The 22,108-nt window shown below is 37.1% G+C and overlaps 1 protein-coding gene across 1 annotated transcript in view; it reads left to right on the plus strand.

Moving 5' to 3' along the window:
• The window catches only part of LOC126162389 (enoyl-CoA hydratase, mitochondrial-like), a 97,059-nt gene that overhangs the window by 50,562 nt on the left and 24,389 nt on the right, over positions 1 to 22,108 (plus strand). The window contains exons 4-5 of the mRNA XM_049918867.1: positions 6,308 to 6,512; positions 16,971 to 17,090. Coding sequence (XP_049774824.1) covers positions 6,308 to 6,512; positions 16,971 to 17,090 — 325 coding nt within the window. The remainder of the gene's footprint in view (positions 1 to 6,307; positions 6,513 to 16,970; positions 17,091 to 22,108) is intronic.

Below are 22,108 nucleotides of genomic sequence, written 5' to 3' on the forward strand. Positions count from 1 at the left end.
TAAATGTACTTGTGTTATTTAACTGAATCTACTTTTCTAGCAAGTGTGGTTGTTCCCGCAGGTTAGTTGAACTGGAAATGTGTGCAAAAATTGTAGCTTGTGATTTCATTGGTGTGACTACAGTGAAGAAGAGAATGGGATACTCAGTGAGGCACTTCTATGCAATGTGTACTGTACTAGATTCAGAAACATTCAGAAGAGGAGCAGAAGATTTATTCTCGTCAGGCCAAGCTAGAACACAGAATCTGAATTACAGTAGTTAAAGGTACTGGAGGGAGGGGCAGACAGAAAGAGGAAGAGAGGATCTGCCAGGAAAAGATAACATGCAAAGGACAATGGGTGAAAATTTTGCTAAAAAATTATAAACTTAGCTAATTAATAGACGTCACTTGTTACCAGAATCACATAAGGAAAACCTTCATAAGGATGTACAGGAATGTAGGTTGCAGTAGAAGAACAGTAGCAACTTTGCAGGTAATTGGAAGAAAAACATAATTAGAAAATAAAACTTCCGCTGAAACTTCCTGGCAGATTAAAACTGTGTGGTGGACAGAGACTAGAATTTGGGACCTTCCTTTTGTGGGCAAGTGCTCTACCAAGCAGTAGAAAGGCAAGGTCCCAAATTCGAGTCTCAGTCTGGCACATAGTTTTAATCTGCCAGGAAGTTTCATATCAGCACACACACTGCTGCAGAGTGAAAATTTCATTCTGAAAACTTCTGCTGATAGATGACACTAAATGGAAGGGTGTAGACCAGTAGGTTCAGAACAAGTTAGGTTCAGGATTCCTGGTAACAAGCTTTGTGAAACCAAGGACTAATCTTAGCTAGGTAACAGGAAACATAGGACAAGTGTGTAAGGATTTTAGCAAAGATGATCACATTTGGATATTTGAGGGAAAGAAGGAAGGTTGGGCTTAATGTCCCATTGACATTGAGATCATTATAGAGATGGAGAACAAGCTTGGATTGTGTCAAGGATAGGGAAGGAAATCAGATGTGCTCTTTTAAAGGAACCATCCCGGCATTTGCTTGGAGCAATTGAGGGAAATCACCGAAAACCTAAATCTGGATGGCCGGATACAGGTTTCAATTGTCATCCTCCCAAATGCAAGTCCAGTGTGCTAACCACTGCACCACCTCACGTGGTTTTGATAGTTGACAGAGCTGGAAACAACTTTAAAAAAAAGACATATTAGAAGCAGCTACCAAATACAAGTTTGTTGTGGAGGTCCTGAGGTGCCATGATCAGCCCTGGGTTACTCTTGTAAAGTGAGTAAATTCAAAGCTAGGCAGAATCATTGGGATGGCTGCAAGAGCTCACACTTGTGCTGTTCAAGATTACTTGTACTACACCTGATTAGGTGGCATAAAGACAAGGTGACAGATATTACCTGAAAGCATATGGGGGACCACCAGCACACAAAGGAAAATCACAGTGATTATTGGAATCAAGTTCAATTCAGACAAACTGGTAGAGACTCTCATTCATTATATAAGACTAGAGAAAAAGAGGAAATAAACTTGCTTTGTCAGTACATTAGAGAGAGAGAGAGAGAGAGAGGTTAATGGGAGGGGGGGGGGGGTTAAGGAAGTAAATCAATTGGTTTCTTTGGAAGACCTGAGTAGTTTGAAAGAAACTGATGACTTTTGTCTGTCAAAGTATGATATAAAATCAGGGATAGAGAACATTAAAGTAATAGTGCTATGAATTAACTGTATATTCATTTAAATCTGATGTTGCTAAAGGGGAAGTTGACACAGATATAAAAAAGAATATAAATTTGCAAAGAAGTAAGTGATTAGGCCTACAGATCAGGATACAGAAGCGTGTACTTGGAAGTTGATATTGGACAATGTAATATTTGTTGTTGTCACTGTACACAGGTCCCACTGGGTAAATGGGCAATTATAAGGAAAAATTTTGAAGACTTATTGTGCTGTCTGTCAAACAAAAAGAAGGATTATTGAATTGTGATAATTTTATCTAAATTTCTTAAAGCAGTCTGAGAGGAAAAGTAATTTAAGAATGCAGTTAGCCACTTACAACTCAATATTGAACATAAATTTCCCCACTCATGCTTCTCAGATTGTAGTATCTTGATAAACAATATATTGTTAAACCAAGCAGAAGTTAAACAAACATATGCATATGATGTAATAAATGCAATGTCAAATCCTGATTCACAGTTAGTCACATTATGTAACTTGTGAATGTAATTCTGATTGGTTCCATAAATTACCTATTCTAAAGCTATTTACTTGTAACATTTGACAAGTCATTTTGCTTACAGTGTTTTCAATGTGGTTATGGCCATACAATGAAACTTAACAGGCTTTGGATGCAGAATGGCAATTGGCACTAGATGCATGGTACATTCCATTTTGAAAATCATTAGGGAATTCAATATTCTGAGATCCACAATGTTTAGAGTGTGCCAAAAATACCACATTTCAGGCATTATCTCTCACCATGGACAATGAAATGGCCAATGGCTTTCACTTAATGACTGAGAATGGTGACATTTGTGTAGACTTGTCAGTGCTAACAGAAAAGCAACACTGCATGAAATAACCACAGAAATTGGTGTGGGACATACAATGAACATGTCGATTAGGACAGTGTGGTGAAATGTGGCATTAATGCACTATTGCAGCAGAAGATAGATGGGAGTGCCTTTGCCAACATCATAACATTGCCTGCAGTGCCTCTCCTGGGCTTGTGATCACATCAATTGGACCCTAAAACTGGAAAATTGTAGCCTGTTCACATGAGTCTTAATTTCAGTCAGCACGAGCTGATGGTAGAGTTCAAGCATGGTGCAGACTCCATGAATCTGTAGACCCATATTGTTGACAAGGCACTGTGCAATCTGGTTGTGGCTCCATAATGGTGTGGGCTCTGTTTACATGAAGTGGACTGGATATGTTCAGCTACTTGGAGACCATTTGCAGCCAAACAATCACACAATTTTTATGGATGACAATGTGCCATGTCACCAGGCCATAGTTGTTCATGATCAGTTTGAAGAATATTCTGGTCAGTTAAAGTGAATCACTCAACATGAATCCCATCAAACATTTATGTGACATAATCCAGAGGCCAGTTGATGCACAAAGTTCTGCACTGGCAACACTTTCACAATTGTGGATGGCTATAGAAGTAGTATGGCTCAGTATTTTTGCAGGGGACATCCAGTGACTTGTTGTGTCCACACCAGATTGAGTTGCTGCACTACACATGTGAAGGGAGGTCCAACATGATACTGGGAGGTATCCCATGACTTTTGTCACCTCAGTGTATAATAGCTTGCATAGTATATACACAGTGTTCAAGTATTTACACTACCTAATGACTTACAGTACCAGAGTTTAAAAAAAGTACCATTTTTTGACATAATATTATCTTATACTGTGGTTGAGTGGTTGTAATCTTAATTCAGCTTCTAATAATAGTTTCTAATGCTCGTGTCTCTTAATTTAGTACATAAAATTTATAACTCAGAAGGTGAACTTTTGCTCGCTGTCTGCTCATGTACTCAGCCACACTAGAGAATCCTTCTCCTAGTACAGATCTTTTTAGCATTGGAGTGAAAATCTTCTCCGTTTGAGGGTTTGTGATTCTCTTAACTTGATCATAATTTTCTTAACTTAACTGCTTATTCAGTCCAGAAATGCTCAAAAAAAGCAATGAGGGTGATTACTGACAAAATAACAAAAAATTTTACAGAAAGATTACAAAACATTGGCTGAGGTGAAGTTTCATTAGCTGAACATTGGCGCTAAATTATTATTTTTTTTCTTTTTTTATCAGTTTTAAAAGCAATTTCAAAATAAACAAATGTAATACTAGGAGGTCTTAAAAGAAATCTCAGAGTGTCTTCATAATGTAAGCTGGAAATCTACACAATATCCAGGACAAGAAATATTTCAACATTATAAAATATACTGTGACATACTAAAAAAATTGCAAAACATCATGTGTGTGCAAATTTTGTCAAAAATTGGCAGGTGAAACTGTAAAATTTAATCATTGTGAAATAATATTAAAAAAGGGAGAGAGAGAAAGAGAAAGTAGCCCATGAAGGCATCACAATCTCTATTAAGAAGAAGGAGAGAATTATAGTAGATTGTTCATGTATTTTTAATGATTTCCTTTAGACAGTAGATGAGAAAATAAGTTGAAGACGTTCAGATGTGAAAGGAAAACATTACACAGAAAAAAATGCAGAAGAGATTTAGTGAAACTATAATTTTTTAGTCATTCTTATCTGGAACAAGTAAATTTTTTATGACCTTCAAAAATAAAAGTGCAAGTGAACTTGATGATATCTTTAACAAGGCACTAAAATTAGTGTTAATGTTCTTAGTCATGTGTGTAATACATTGTTAATTCAGGGTATTTTCTTAGACAGATTGAAATAAGCCATTATTGGGCTTCTCTTCACAGATATCAAAACTACTGGTCAATGTCACTCCTTCCATCTCTTTTGAAAATGTTTGAGAAAGTAATGTACTTGAGGGTTGTCACCTACCTGTGTAAATGGATACTTAGTCATTCATATAGACATTCCAATGAATCAAGGTTTGTCCTACTGGGGCAGCTGTTCATGTATTCACTGGGCACCTAATAATTTGTTTAATTGTAACACCTGCTGAAATCTGCAAGTAATTGAAGGTATCTGATTCTGTCATTCATAATATCTTATTAGAGAAGTTAAGTTTTTATGGTATGTTTGGTTCAGGACATGCCTTATTTACTTCCTATGTAAAAAACAGGATACAGAAAGTTACATAAGGATGTTCACACAGTACAATGAGGGATATCATGACATTTGCATGAAGAGAAAACATAATGTGCATTTTGCAAGGTTTGATTAATGACCTGTTATTGTTCTTGCTCTTTGTTAATGAGTTACAAAATTATTTCAATCTGCATCAGAATTAATCCTTTGTTCAGATGATATAAGCGTTATTGTCAGGCTGAGCAAAGAAGCATGGACAAGGAAAATAGTAAATGATTTGTTTGTTAAAGTTACTAAGTGGTTTTGTATGAATGTGCTAGCTCTAAACCTTAAAAAAAATTACAGCTCATCCATGTTTTTAGAGTTTAAAATATCCGATCTCCTATGAATGTAATATACCATCAAAACATTATAAATAGGGTAGAAATTTCTAAGTTCTTGATTGTATTAGCTTATGAACATTAAAACTAAACATAATCACATAGCAGACTTACTGAAAGTTTATGGTTCACCTTCTTTTGCATACGAATAACTGAGAACTTTAGGGATATAGAAATCAGTAAGTTAACTTATTTAGCATTTCTCATTCACTGATGTTCCATGGGATATGTTCATGAAATAACTCCTCACATTGACAAAGTATTCACTGCATAAAGGAAAGTAATTACAATTATGTGCAGTGTTTACACATTCCAGGCACCTGTTTAAGCAATTTGGAATATATACTACAGCCTCATAGTATATTTATTGACTGATGACATTCTTTGTCAGCAAACTATTGCATTCTGAGAGTATTTGTAAATATTGTAATAGTACAAAAACTGACCTGCACTTCTCTCCAATGAATTTAATTTTAACACAGAAGAGAGTGTAATAAACAGGTGTAAAACTCTTTGATGATTTGTGTGGGAATAAAATGTCTGGCAGACAGAAAAAGTGGTTTCAAATGTATATTGAAGTTGTTTTTTGTTAAAAACATCCATTACACCATGGAAGAATTCTGGAATAGAAATAAGTAGTCAATTACAAACCTATAAAAGGCCAGTAGGTAGACATACAAATATATTTTAGCTGTAAATTATCATTCAAATGACTTTCCACATCATAACATTTGTTGTGAATATGAACTAACTAACTACCTACCTGTTCAAAACAATGGAAAGTCCAGAAATGAATAACAAGAGAGACTTCCTCATTGGCCAGTGATCGTAGTCATGACAGTGTGAGTTATATTTTTGTGAAATTTTAACTGTGTGTGTGTGTGTGTGTGTGTGTGTGTGTTTCTACTTCCCAAGTTCTTTTGGCCAAAAACTTTAATGTGAAGCAATCTTTTTGTTGTGCTCATCAGCAACTCAACATTAATTAGCCACTTACTAATATAAATTTATATATGGTCATGCTTATTTTCTGTGCATGTTCCATAATTTATGTCATACCATGTAATTGAGTGACAAAAAATGGCATACTTATATTTAGATTGGAAGGTGATTTAAATATTTATTTGGTAAGTGAAATAGAAGATATGTACAGAGAAAAATATAAACAGGCTGAAGTGATGTTGCAGCTAGGTGGAGGATGTGAAATGGCAATGATGTGTGATATTATTTATGCCGGTGACAAAGCACGTTTTGGGCAACCAGAAATTATAATTGGAACAATACCAGGAGCTGGTGGTACTCAGAGATTGACAAGAGCTGTTGGAAAATCAAAGGCAATGGAAATGTGTTTAACTGGCGATCAAGTTACTGCAAAGGAAGCTGAAAGAATGGGTAAAAATTGCATTCTACAACTTATTATAATGTAGCTTACAGAGACAAGAGTTGTTTAATGGAGGAAAGGAGTTCCTTTGAGTGTGTTTTGTAGTTCTGTTATAGGGTCAGTTTGGTTGCATGTAGATGTCAGGAAAGATAGTATTCAACAGTAGCAGGCTGTTGCAACACTTAGTTGTAGCATTGACAGTGACAGGCAAGGAGTTACTCAGGGTGCTGATCAACAGAGAGAGAAGATCTTTTTGTAGAAACACTGCAACCAGTATCCTCTTGAAGTCATACTCAACATCTCCTTCACACAAAAACATCTCCTCCAAATGTGAAATCTACAAACAAAATCCACAGAACTACCATCAGTAGATTCATGGAACCCTCTTAGTATACCTGTTTTTGAGTCACCTGCAGAAATTCTTTCCGTTCACTCAACACTTTAAGCCCTTTGTATGGTTCAGATACAGTGATGATAATTTTGTGATATGAGGCAATGGAAAGGACACTCTCTACTATTTTTTCCTGTAGAACCTCAAGAGCTAGTCTCAAATTCATTTGACCTCATCCTTCTTGAAAGAATGAACCACCATCCTGGACATTGATCTACAATTCTCAAATGGCTCCAAAAAAGCCTTTGTCCATCCTAGACCTACTAAGCACTAATTGTACCTCCATTGGGGCTGTTGTAATTTTTTCCACGCCCATATACCTTGATATCTAGAGTTTTCCAAATATACTGAGAACATTGTCAGATACTTTACAGATGGGGTTTAACCTGCCCAGCAACAGTAAAAACAGGTCTCTCATATCATTTCTTTGTGTAAACTGATCAAGCCTGACATCACTATTAACCAAACTCTCTACCTTCTACTCTATAAATCTGTATTATCAAAATTAGAAGGAAACTCAATTACATACTTCACTAGGGCTCCAAGTTACTCTTCTCATGCCTTGACATGAGAGATATCCTACCCAAACTCCTGTCCTTACTCCAAAAGTGGTATTCTGTTACCAACCCAATGTACACAATAAATAATCCAGGTTAAAGACCTGACCCATAAACCAGTTACCAACTCCTACTGCAGTCCTGTTACAGGCATTTTTATATCCTGTCAAAGCAAGGGCCACATATTAAAGCAACCAAATCATTAATCAGCTGTTTTGCGGCTGCTGTTCAACATTCTATGTGGCTATGACAATCACCTAACTAATCATATGAGTACCACCACCAAAATATGGCTAGCTGCAAGTTCAGCCACCAAGTTGCTGAAAATTCTGCCTACCATGACTCTAATTACTGCAGCATATTCTTCATTACCATCGTCATTTGATCCCTCTTTTCCAGCATCAGCTTCACTCAACTCCACATGTGAAAAATTTCACTTCAGCACACCCTCTGTTACCTCAGACATTTGGCTGCTACTCCCTTCCTTATTCACATCCTCTCTATTATTTCATCACTTTCCAGTCCCATCCAGTGTACCCAGCATGGTAGATCCACCATCACTGCATGGTAACACATGTCACCTGAGGCAGAGGATCAGTGTGAAGACTGGCTGTCTAGCCATGCCCATTCACCCTGTGAGTGGACAGGTAGTAGGTCCTTCAGCAGGATCCAAGCAGGCACACAGCGGGAAGAGGTCTGTTAGCTATCAGGAACTACAATGTCAGGCACATTATGGAACCCCTTAGGGAAATAGCACACAGACTCATGAGGAAAACCAATGTGCACTCTGTATGTCTCTCAATGGGTCTCATCTGAGACTGCAGGAGGACTTGCCTGCAGCTAGTAAGCATACAGGTGCAGTCATCTGCAAGTTGTCACTCTCATAGACACTAATGATACCTGTTACTTGGATTCTGAGGCCATCCTCAGTTCATACGGATGGCTAGTGTAAGTGTTGAAGACTACTGGCCTCATGCTCTGGGTGCAAACAGAGCTTGAAATTTGCAGCATTGTCCCCAGAGTTGATTGGGGTCCTCTGGTTTTGAGCCAAGTGGAGGGTCTCAACCAAGGATTCATCAACTCTCTGACAATCTTGGCTGTAGATTTCTGGATCTATGTTATTGGGAAGAGAATTGTAGGAATTCTGTTGATAAGACAAGGGTTCACTAGACAAAGAAAGCAGTTACTCAGATAGCAGAATATTTGTGCAGTGCACATGTGGTTTTTTTAGGCTAGGCAGTAGTTTGAGATACTCTGAAGAACACTCATTAGTCAACAACCATATAGCAAAATCAGACCACATTAATAGTAAGGAAACTTTAACTGTCAACATTTTATGAGTAAAATATTGAAGTATTCATAACAGAGTCCTGAATTTATTGTCCTCCAGAAATGTTGTCACACTCATACTATTCTCAGGGCAGTGAGCTGGTTGAAAGCTGAAGTAGAAAGCTCTGAAATATTTAGTGGCTCATGGTACAGTATTGGAAAGAGAGATTAGATGCCATATGAGTGAGAATGTTCACTGTTATTGACATAAAAATATTGTGTCTATTGAGGTCAAAACTGAGTCTGTTGATGAAGGTATCTGGAAGTATGTAACAGGTCTAAGTGAACTCAAGTTAATTATAGGGTGTTTTTACCGGCCACCTGATTCTGCTGTGGCAGTTTTAGAATCACTGAAAGAAAGTTTACATTCAGTAGCGTGGAAGTATGCAGATAATGCAACATTAGTTGGAGGTGACTTTAATGTACTGAGTATAAACTGGGATGTCTATGAATTCACTGTGCAGGGAATACAAAAAACCAGTCTTGTGAAGTACTTTTGTACACGTTTTCAAAAAACTGTCTTGAGTAGTTAGATTGACAGCCCACATGCAATGGAAATATCTTAGACCTTGTACCTCAAACAGGCATGGCCTTATTAACAGTTCCAGTAGAGAGACAGGGATTAATGACCATCATGTCATCATACAGACAATGGTCACTAAAGTTAATAAATCAATTAAGAAGGCTAGAAGAGTATTTTTGCTAGAAAGAGCATATAAGAATTTGTTAGCATCACACTTAGAGTGTGAAAGGACATGATTTAATTCCAGTATTATGAAAATAGAGGAATTATGGGTAAAGCCTAAAAAGATTCTAAATCATCCTCCAGAGTAGTATTTGCCTGTTAGTGGATTAAGGACCCAAAGACCTACTGTGGTTTAGTAACTAAAATGCTGAGGAAGCAAAGACTGTTGCACTCTCAGTTCAAAAGAGTGTGCATGAATGATGACATGCTAGAGTTACAGAGATTTGTGCATCTGTAAAATGGTTGATCCATGAAGCATACAACAGCTACCACCATCATACCATAGCAAAAGATCATTCTGGTCACTATTTGGCACAGGAAGCTGTATGAGGATACAAGATGACTTAGATAAAATTTCTAGTTGGTTAGATGAATGGCTGCTAGCTGTAAATGTGGAAAAATGTAAGGTAATGCAGATGAGTAGGATAAAGATACCATAATGTTTGAATACAGTATTGTTATTGTGCTGCCTGGTACAGTCAAATGGATTAAATATCCAGATGTAACACTGCAAAGAGATATGAAATGGAAAGAACATGGAAGGATTGTAGTAGGGCAACCAAATGAGTGACTTCGGTTTATTGGGAGAATTTTAGGAAAGTAAGGCTTATTGGTAAAGGAGACCACATATAGAACACTAGTGTTATCTATTCTTGAGTACTGCTCAAGTGTTTGTGATCCCCACCAAGATGGATTAAAAAAAACATTGAAGCAATTAAGAGGCAGGCTGCTAAATTTGTTGCTGGTATGTTTGATCAACACATTAAGTTTTATGGAGATGCTTCAAGGGCTCAAATGGGAGTCCCTGGAAGAAAGACTGCATTCTTTTAGAGGAACACTATTGAGAAAATTTGGAGAACCAAAATCTGAAGCTGACTGCAGAAGGATTTTACTGCCGCAATGTACATTTTGCATGAGGTCCAAGAAGATAAGGTAACATAAGAAAAACTGGAGCTCATGTGAAGTATATAGACAGTCATTGTTCCCCTGCTCTATTTGTGAGGAAAGGAAATGACTAGTAGTGGTACAAGATATCTTCTGCCACACACTGTACAGTGGTCTGTGGCGTATATGTGTAGATGTAGCTGTATGTAGATGTAGATGTGGATATTGCCCATAAATGGCTTTAGACACCGCCTATGTGTCATTTCCAGAATGAGTCTTCCACTCTGCAGTATAGTGTGTATTGTCTTGAAAGTCCTGACGAACTGAAAATCTGTTCTGTACCAAGACTCAAGCCTGGAATCATTATTTTCTTCTTTTTTCTTTGACATGCTATGCTTTATTAAGTCAAAAACTTCTGATTGGTCACTCAGAATTCCCACCATGTTTGTTTCACTATTTATTTGAGAAAGGAATTTTTTTCCAAAGACTGAATACAGTTCCACCCACAATATGTCGTGAACATCATCTGGATTATGCATGAGTGACTCACAAAGCTGTTCCCTATATTGTAATCAAACAGTTTGTTATAAGAGAGCATTTTTAATTAATATACAGGGATGGGTTGTACTTTTGTGTTACATGTTACATTCTTGTCGTCATTTTTTAATTGATCTCACTACAGCGTATTGCAAAGTACCAAGGAAGACAAATATTTAATTACTTGATTCCTGTGCTAGTGCTATAAATGGCTGCCTACTCTGCATTTGAATACGTCACTTGATATCTCATCATAACAGATGAACTGACACATTATAATACATCTACATCTACATCTATACTCCGCGAGCCACCTTACGGTGTGTGGCGGAGGGTACTTATTGTACCACTATCTGATCCCCCCTTCCCTGTTCCATTCACGAATTGTGCGTGGGAAGAACGACTGCTTGTAAGTCTCCGTATTTGCTCTAATTTCTCGGATCTTTTCGTTGTGATCATTACGCGAGATATATGTGGGCGGTAGTAATATGTTGCCCATCTCTTCCCGGAATGTGCTCTCTCGTAATTTTGATAATAAACCTCTCCGTATTGCGTAACGCCTTTCTTGAAGTGTCCGTCACTGGAGCTTGTTCAGCATCTCCGTAACGCTCTCGCGCTGACTAAATGTCCCCATGACGAATCGCGCTGCTTTTCGCTGGATCATGTCTATCTCTTCTATTAATCCAACCTGGTAAGGGTCCCATACTGATGAGCAATACTCAAGAATCGGATGAACAAGCGTTTTGTAAGCTACTTCTTTCGTCGATGAGTCACATTTTCTTAGAATTCTTCCTATGAATCTCAACCTGGCGCCTGCTTTTCCCACTATTTGTTTTATGTGATCATTCCACTTCAGATCGCTCCGGATAGTAACTCCTAAGTATTTTACGGTCGTTACCGCTTCCAATGATTTACCACCTATGGCATAATCGTACTGGAATGGATTTCTGCCCCTATGTATGCGCATTATATTACATTTATCTACGTTTAGGGAAAGCTGCCAGCTGTTGCACCATGCATTAATCCTCTGCAGGTCTTCCTGGAGTACGTACGAGTCTTCTGATGTTGCTACTTTCTTGTAGACAACCGTGTCATCTGCAAATAGCCTCACGGAGCTACCAATGTTGTCAACTAAGTCATTTATGTATATTGTAAACAATAAATGTCCTATCACGCTTCCTTGCGGTACTCCCGAAATTACCTCTACATCTGCAGATTTTGAACCGTTAAGAATGACATGTTGTGTTCTTTCTTCTAGGAAATCCTGAATCCAATCACAAACCTGGTCCGATATTCCGTAAGCTCGTATTTTTTTCATTAAACGTAAGTGCGGAACCGTATCAAATGCCTTCCTGAAGTCCAGGAATACGGCATCAATCTGCTCGCCAGTGTCTACGGCACTGTGAATTTCTTGGGCAAATAGGGCGAGCTGAGTTTCACATGATCTCTGTTTGCGGAATCCATGTTGGTTATGATGAAGGAGATTTGTATTATCTAAGAACGTCATAATACGAGAACACAAAACATGTTCCATTATTCTACAACAGATTGACGTAAGCAAAATAGGCCTATAATTATTCGCATCTGATTTATGACCCTTCTTGAAAATGGGAACGACCTGCGCTTTCTTCCAGTCGCTAGGTACTTTACGTTCTTCCAGCGATCTACGATAAATTGCTGATAGAAAGGGGGCAAGTTCTTTAGCATAATCACTGTAGAATCTTAAGGGTATCTCGTCTGGTCCGGATGCTTTTTCGCTACTAAGTGATAGCAGTTGTTTTTCAATTCCGATATCGTTTATTTCAATATTTTCCATTTTGGCGTCCGTGCGACGGCTGAAGTCAGGGACCGTGTTACGATTTTCCACAGTGAAACAGTTTCGGAACACTGAATTCAGTATTTCTGCCTTTCTTCGGTCGTCCTCTGTTTCGGTGCCATCGTGGTCAACGAGTGACTGAATAGGGGATTTAGATCCGCTTACCGATTTTACATATGACCAAAACTTTTTAGGGTTCTTGTTTAGATTGTTTGCCAATGTTTTATGTTCGAATTCGTTGAATGCTTCTCTCATTGCTCTCTTTACGCTCTTTTTCGCTTCGTTCAGCTTTTCCTTATCAGCTATGATTCGACTACTCTTAAACCTATGATGAAGCTTTCTTTGTTTCCGTAGTACCTTTCGTACATGATTGTTATACCACGGTGGATCTTTCCCCTCGCTTTGGACCTTAGTCGGTACGAACTTATCTAAGGCGTACTGGACGATGTTTCTGAATTTTTTCCATTTTTGTTCCACATCCTCTTCCTCAGAAATGAACGTTTGATGGTGGTCACTCAGATATTCTGCGATTTGTGCCCTATCACTCTTGTTAAGCAAATATATTTTCCTTCCTTTCTTGGCATTTCTTATTACACTTGTAGTCATTGATGCAACCACTGACTTATGATCACTGATACCCTCTTCTACATTCACGGAGTCGAAAAGTTCCGGTCTATTTGTTGCTATGAGGTCTAAAACGTTAGCTTCACGAGTTGGTTCTCTAACTATCTGCTCGAAGTAATTCTCGGACAAGGCAGTCAGGATAATGTCACAAGAGTCTCTGTCCCTGGCTCCAGTTCTGATTGTGTGACTATCCCATTCTATACCTGGTAGATTGAAGTCTCCCCCTATTACAATAGTATGATCACGAAACTTCTTCACGACGTTCTGCAGGTTCTCTCTGAGGCGCTCAACTACTACGGTTGCTGATGCAGGTGGTCTATAGAAGCATCCGACTATCATATCTGACCCACCTTTGATACTTAGCTTAACCCAGATTATTTCACATTCGCATTCGCTAATAACTTCACTGGATGTTATTGAATTCTTTACTGCTATAAATACTCCTCCACCATTGGCGTTTATCCTATCCTTGCGGTATATATTCCATTCTGTGTCTAGGATTTCGTTACTGTTCACTTCCGGTTTTAACCAACTTTCCGTTCCTAATACTATATGCGCACTATTTCCTTCAATAAGAGATACTAATTCAGGAACCTTGCCCTGGATACTCCTGCAGTTTACCAATATTACGTTAACTTTTCCTGTTTTTGGTCTCTGAGGACGGACGTTCTTTATCAACGATGATAATGTCCTCTCTGGTAAGCCGTCAGGTATTTTATCGTTTCGCCCAAGGGGGGGTCCCTCTAACCTAAAAAACCCCCGTGTGCACGCCACACGTACTCTGCTACCCTAGTAGCTGCTTCCGGTGTGCTTAATGGTTTAAAATTTAAATTATAGTCATATGTTTGAAATTAAGTGGCATGGTTAAAATTTGTGAAGTGCTTGTAAGTAACTCTACAATGAGAAGGCTAGGGTGTAATATGAACAATGGATGAACAAGAACAACAATCTGTCTTTGAATTTAGTTTTCACAAAAATGGATAGACACATAAAAAATTGGGCAAGTGCGAGGAGGACTCACACTCTGAGGGTCTCGTACAAACTTAATTATGTATATAGGCAGTTCATCCATCCCAGGAATCAAGATTCTTGATGATTTTTCTCTCTTATTGTCATTGATACTGGCAAAATATCAAGTTCAGGAATTCCAAGACTTTCAAGAATTTTTTAATTTTAAGTTTGAATTTGAGTAATAAATGATAAACTAAATATTTTTGTTGTGGTATAACTACAAATTAACAATTTTCTGATTTTTTTACCATTACTTGTACTATTAAACCTTACTTATTACCAAATTTCATTATTCTTGGTCAACAGGAAGTACCCTACAGGTTTTGATGAGTAAGTTTGTGAACATTTAAATACATTTTATCTTTTGATTGCATTGACTTAGATGTTTAACTTTTTTACAACACAGGACCGGAAACCTCAGTATGTGTAATAAATTTCAACTTGTTACATCTACCCTTCCTGAGGAAAAGGGGTCTGAACAGACTGATGGACAGACTGTCAGACAACAAATGATGAAAAAAATATTGTATATATATGATGTAGTTACAAATTAACAATTTTGTGATTTTTTCCTTTAGCTGAACTGTGAAACCTTGCTTATTAGCAAGTTTCATGATTCAAGGTCAACACAAAGCACGCTATAGGTTTTCATGAGTGAGTTTGTAAGTATCAAAATATGTGACATAAATGGCCACATCTTTTGATTACATTGACTTTGGAGCTAATGTCTATTTCTCTGCCAAGGGGCCACAGACCTTAGTATGTGACACAAATTTCAACTTGATACTCATCCCTGAGAAAAATGGGTCCTAAAAGATGGATGGACAGACAGACAGTCAGATAACAAATGACAAACTTTATTTCATGTGATATAATTACAAATTAACAATTTTCAGATTTTGTTCTTTAGTTTTACTGAGAAACCTTGCTGCTTGCCTATTCTATATCAATAGGAAGTCCCTACAGGTTTTGATGAGTGATTTAGCGAGTGTCAGAATACATGACATAAATTGCTGCATCTTTTGATTGCAATTGTTTCCATTTTTTACACTGCCAAGAGACTGTAGATCTTGATATGTCAGTATGTGTAATAAATTTCAACCTGATACATCTAACCATTCCTGAGAAAAAGTGTTTTCAACAGACAGACAGACTGACTGACATACAGACATACAAGACAGTAATCCTATGAGAATCCTGTTTTTACCAGCTGATGTGGGAACCCTAAAAAGAATGCTAACATTAAGTGTTCAGCTAAATCAATTGGATTCTTTATATATTTGTTGGATTCCTATTTTTTACATGTAGACTGAATTTGTTTGTTTGTTTGTTTACATTGTCTTTGCACTGAGTCTTCAAAATGACGGCATTTTCAAACAACAATAATTACACCTATAAAAATGTTACATATATTAACTGTTACCTCATATATTTGTTTTATATCTACAGGTTTACATCACAAGCAGAATCGTAACTTTCATTAAATGAGTATTAACATTATCAGTCAAAAAAAAAAACTTCAGTTTTATATTAAAATGATTCCCCTTTTATAATCATAGTAACTCTTGGTAGTTCGTTAAACCAAATCAAACCAGTGATGTATGGGCTTTTATCATTTTCACTTTTATTGTTGGCCAAAAGTAGTTATATTTCGTTCTGGGTTTGCCATATACATAAGTGGTACTTGATAACTTCAGTTGATTAGCTCACAAGAAAATGTAAACTATTTATATATATGTAAAGAATATATTGTTAAGCATTTGTGCTGTACATATACTTCACCACATCATTCTCTGTGATCTGTCACATGTATAAATATTATTGCCCTTTTATGCAATAGCATTATTCTTTGTAAACGAATGAAAACTACACAGCCCCATAATTAAATCACACAGTTAGGAAACTGATAAATCATTCCATAATATTCTATTTGCAGTGTTTGACTAAGAACTATCTTTGTGAAGTGGCTAAAGAGAGATAAGTCACAGTTGTTGCTTTAATGTGGTTTATACACATCAGATTTTTCATCCAGATACACACCCATAAATTTACAGCTACCAGATTCTGTTGCCAACATGTTATAGACATTATTTACATTGATGTGGTGAGAACTACCAATTTTAAATGCCAATAATTGAAATTATGTGGTATTCAACTTGAGGCCTCGATTGTTGAAGTATTTAACTAATTCTGTTACACAACAAGTAGAAAAAGCTTTGAATTCTTTACACTCACCATCATAGAATAAGACTGGCGCATCATTAGCATAGCTTATTATATAGTAATTAGTAGGTTTTACAATGTCATTAATGCATATGAGAAAGAGAAAGGCCCCAAAGATTGAGCCCTTAGGTACAGCCTGTATTACTGCATTACTACTGTACTGAAAGTTTATAATCTTATCATCTAATCTGTATGCCAGTTCAGTGTTGCTTATGATTCAACAGGCATTGGCTACAAGTTGCATGCATTTTTTTCTGTTTTTTTCATTGTCACAGAAATGAAATGACAGATCTGCTTATTTTCAGTGTGAAGACAAATAGCACTCTCATATTATTACTATCCTTTTTATAGGTCTTGTGAGTAAAGTGTTCCCTGCTAGCCAACTTATGAGTGAAGCCATCAAATTAGCAGAGAAAATCTCTTCATATTCGCCACTGATTGTGACTCTGTGCAAAGAGGCAGTAAACACAGGTTAGTGTTCACAATGCTGGGAACTATGCTATTCCTTCAATGGAATTGATTGAAATGAAACAGTACAGTATTAAAAACTTTTATTCATTTAATTTAGGGTTCACAGAAGAAAAAAATTAGTGTGTAGTATCCACTATAAAGATAATCAAGCCTTATCGTAATGCTGTTAGAGAAAAGAGAAAACATTAAGTATTTTTCCAGTCAACTTGCATCTACCCGAGTTAAGTATTCAATAACGTAAGGCCACATTACAGCTTTTTAAGACTCTTAGAAACTGTATTACTGAGATGCCAAGATGAGGGCCTTTTTTTTATATAAGATTAGTTTATACAAATAATCAAGTCAAAATATAAGTGTAAAATATGAACTGCTCACATGATGGATCACTTACATAATAAAGGAGATTCATTATTAGTTTTACAGACTCATTAGTAAGGAGATTCATATGAATGTGTAAGATATCACTAACATAAAAAATTCATGTCAAATGCATCTGAAAAATCTGTGATGTGACACTTGTGTCAAGTTGCAAATACTTGGTGATATTGGTTTTCTAGGTATTAGACCATGGCATGTTTCTGTGCCAAACATTTTAGCCCCTACTGTGAGAGATGTCCTCAAATGGCATCTACATACATACTCTGCAAAATATAGTGAATTGCATGCCAGAGGTTACTTCACATTGCACCAGTTATCAGTACAGAAGCATTTCTCTTGTGTTCTATCAGTGCAGTGAAGACTTCCCTGGCTTTACCTGCAACTGTGCCATATCCCTACAAATGGCTCTGTGTGCACTGTAATTAATCTAATATTTGTCTCATGATCCCTATGGAAGTGATACATAAGAGGCTGTAGTATATTCCTATTTTCATCACTTAAAACTGGTTCCTGAACTTCCGTAAGTGGGCTTTCTTGGGACAGTTTGCATTAATCTTCAGGTGTCTACTACTTTAGTTTCTACAGCACCTTGATGACTATCACGTATCAAAAACTCTTGTGACCATCTGTGTTGCCCTGGTCTGTATACAATCAACGTCCCTTGTTAGTCCTGTTTGGTATAGGTTCAAATACACTTGAGCAATATTTTAGGACTGGTTGCATGAGTGTTCTGTAAGCAACCTTCTTTGTGTGCATATTGCATTTCTCTCACGTTCTACCAGTGCAGCGAAGACTGCCCTAGCTTTACCTGCATCTGTGCCATATCCCTACAAACTGGCACATTCAACTATTTGTAGAATAACATCCTCAAAGAATTCAGGTAACTTTTTGTGATTAGATCCAATTTATTTCCATCATGTGTAGCCTCTGGAATAGCCTTTTCTGTGTAGCTCTTAGAGTGGGCATTTAGTTGGTGTATTGGTTGTAGAGATGGCCAATAAAATCGATCAGACATCTGTAAAATGGTAGCACATTAATAGGTTTATTTTCAAGATGTAGACTTAATAATTGATCTATACATTGCTTTATACATCTGTGTGTTCTTCTATAGTGCTGGGTTATATACAACGAGTGTAATATTCTTGATAGAAACAAATAATTTAGAATTCTGTTACAATCTGATAAGACACTGATAAGTAATAAACCTTAGTAGCATCATGCTACATCAATGTACTTCCCTCATTGCAGTCTTACATATTAAGATTGATGTTGTTGTTGTTGTTGTTGTGGTCTTCAGTCCTGAGACTGGTTTGATGCAGCTCTCCATGCTACTCTATCCTGTGCAAGCTTCTTCATCTCCCAGTACCTACTGCAACCTACATCCTTCTGAATCTGCTTAGTGTATTGATCTCTTGGTCTCCCTCTACGATTTTTACCCTCCACGCTGCCCTCCAATGCTAAATTTGTGATCCCTCGATGCCTCAGAACATGTCCTACCAACCGGTCCCTTCTTCTAGTCAAGTTGTGCCACAGACTTCTCTTCTCCCCAATCCTATTCAATACCTCCTCATTAGTTACGTGATCTACCCACCTTATCTACAGCATTCTTCTGTAGCACCACATTTCGAAAGCTTCTATTCTCTTCTTGTCCAAACTAGTTATCGTCCATGTCTCACTTCCATACGTGGCTACACTCCATACAAATACTTTCAGAAACGACTTCCTGACACCTAAATCTATATTCGATGTTAACAAATTTCTCTTCTTGAGAAACGCTTTCCTTGCCATTGCCAGTCTACATTTTATATCCTCTCTACTTCGACCATCATCGGTTATTTTACTCCCTAAATAGCAAAACTCCTTTACTACTTTAAGTGTCTCATTTCCTAATCTAATTCCCTCAGCATCACCCGACTTAATTTGACTACATTCCATTATCCTCGTTTTGCTTTTGTTGATGTTCATCTTATATCCTCCTTTCAAGACACTGTCCATTCCGTTCAACTGCTCTTCCAAGTCCTTTGCTGTCTCTGACAGAATTACAATGTCATCGGCGAACCTCAAAGTTTTTACTTCTTCTCCATGAATTTTAATACCTACTCCGAATTTTTCTTTTGTTTCCTTTACTGCTTGCTCAATATACAGATTGAATAACATCGGGGAGAGGCTACAACCCTGTCTCACTCCTTTCCCAACCACTGCTTCCCTTTCATGCCCCTCGACTCTTATAACTGCCATCTGGTTTCTGTACAAATTGTAAATAGCCTTTCGCTCCCTGTATTTTACCCCTGCCACCTTCAGAATTTGAAAGAGAGTATTCCAGTCAACATTGTCAAAAGCTTTCTCTAAGTCTACAAATGCTAGAAACGTAGGTTTGCCTTTTCTTAATCTTTCTTCCAAGATAAGTCGTAAGGTCAGTATTGCCTCACGTGTTCCAACATTTCTACGGAATCCAAACTGATCTTCCCTGAGGTCAGCTTCTACCAGTTTTTCCATTCGTCTGTAAAGAATTCGCGTTAGTATTTTGCAGCTGTGACTTATTAAACTGATAGTTCGGTAACTTTCACATCTGTGAACACCTGCTTTCTTTGGGATTGGAATTATTATATTCTTCTTAAAGTCTGAGGGTATTTCGCCTGTCTCATACATCGTGCTCACCAGATGGTAGAGTTTTGTCATGACTGACTCTCCCAAGGCCATCAGTAGTTCTAATGGAATGTTGTCTTGATATTAGTCTGAAACTTCAATGAATCTGGGCATAGCTTTGAGTGCATCTGATTAAAAAGATGCATCAGCCAATCAGAGTTGCAAGCAGTGAGGCCATGTGAATGTAGTATCTTCTGGTGACATGTATATGTGGCACCCCCCATTGGGGTCAGCGAGTGGTGGAAGAGTGAGCTCAACTGACAGCAGCCTGTCTTCCCCATAGCACATAGCTGTGAGTGGCAGTCAATGAAGTTGCTGTTAATGCTGCATTAGTAATGTTTCACAGAATGCTTTTTCATGCTCATGACATAAAACTGTAATTTTTGCAACTGATTGTTATATAATTGAAGTGTCCTCCAGTGGCAGCATGTTTGGGAGCTTAAGTACTTACATTTTCCATAAAGCTTCTGATTAAATCTTGGAAGTGAGTCAATAGAAGGATCCAATTATAAGTTTACTTCCACCCTCGATCTTAGCCTAGCTCAGAGAACTTCATATGCAGTTTCAGTTTCTATCATTGTGGATTTGAGTTTCTTGTATACAACAAATACACCACCTTCATTAACCATTAGCCTTAACTTTTGATATGCATTTAGATTTTCCCCAAAAATATCACTATCAACTCCAGGTTTTAACAAGCTTTCTGTACCTAATATTATGTGAGGCTCACTGCCTTTTAGGATCTCTCAAACTCTAAAACTTCATTGCGAATGCTTTGGCAGTTAATCATTAAAAGTTTAATACTCTCACCTGTAGGAGATGTTCCTTTGCATCTTATACTGACACTTCCAGGTCCCCTGCAGCTGTCATTATCCTGGCTGGATGGAGAGTCACCTAATCTAAAAAGGTCTCATGTCTGCACCACAAACAGTCAGCTACTAGGCTAGCTCTATTTGATGTTTAGTTCACACCCAACCCATTTACGGGAATTCTACAGTTCTCAGCTTACATAACAGTCAGCTGAATTCTCTGACAATACAAGTGAAGCCAAAAAGGAAATAATGAAATGTATTTGTGAGATCAAAACAGATCTGACATTGTTAGGAATTGTAGAAATTTTGCCAGATTACCAAAATCTGAACTATTAAGTTCAAAAAATTAACAAATGACAAGAGTACCAAGAGAAAAACCAAAGAAGACTGGAACAACACCATCTGGAGAGAGAAAGGAAGTTCACAGAAAGAAAATAAAAGAAATATGGGCTCAAATGAATGCAAGTGTCATCCCCTGAGTACATTGTGTAGTCCTAATTGGCTTATTTGTATACAACAATATAATAATAATACTGTTTGCCAAGTCATTTAGTGTGATCATTAAGGGTGATAATACACTTCATTAGGGCAGTCTTGAAGTTATTTATACATCTGTTGATGACTTTTGTAATCTACCTCTCCCTTTCTTGTTGTTTCTACTGTCCACGATGGTGAAATCTTTCCAGAAAATTCAAGAGAGTAAGATTTACATTAAATTTTTTACTTATCTTTTCTCTCACAATTGGCTTCAGTTCTTCATGTCTAGGGGTCTGATTTTAAAACTGAAATTCTCACATTTTAGACTCTCATGGTTCAATTGAGCCGAATAATTTTGAAGAATGTCTTTGCAGAATTTATGTTTATTTTCTTACATTTCACTTTACAGTAATAACAATATTCCAAAGGGTTTGCAATTTTTCTTGGCAAATGAATTTCTGTTAGTTTAGATTATTATTTTATAAATGAATCCAGAAATAAACATAATACAGTATTACATTGCATAATTAATAAAAGAAATTTAAATGTGCCAAATACATCGCAATTTCAAATGTTTCAAAAAAATCATTTTTAACTGTACATTCAGAGCTAGTAAACATCGATTGTAACAATGAAAACAAAGTAATTCCTTTTCATAAATTGTATCTTGAAATATAACATACTGTGTATAAATATAATAGAGGG

The sequence above is a fragment of the Schistocerca cancellata genome, chromosome 2 (assembly GCF_023864275.1).
Source record: "Schistocerca cancellata isolate TAMUIC-IGC-003103 chromosome 2, iqSchCanc2.1, whole genome shotgun sequence".
Classification (NCBI taxonomy): domain Eukaryota; kingdom Metazoa; phylum Arthropoda; class Insecta; order Orthoptera; family Acrididae; genus Schistocerca; species Schistocerca cancellata.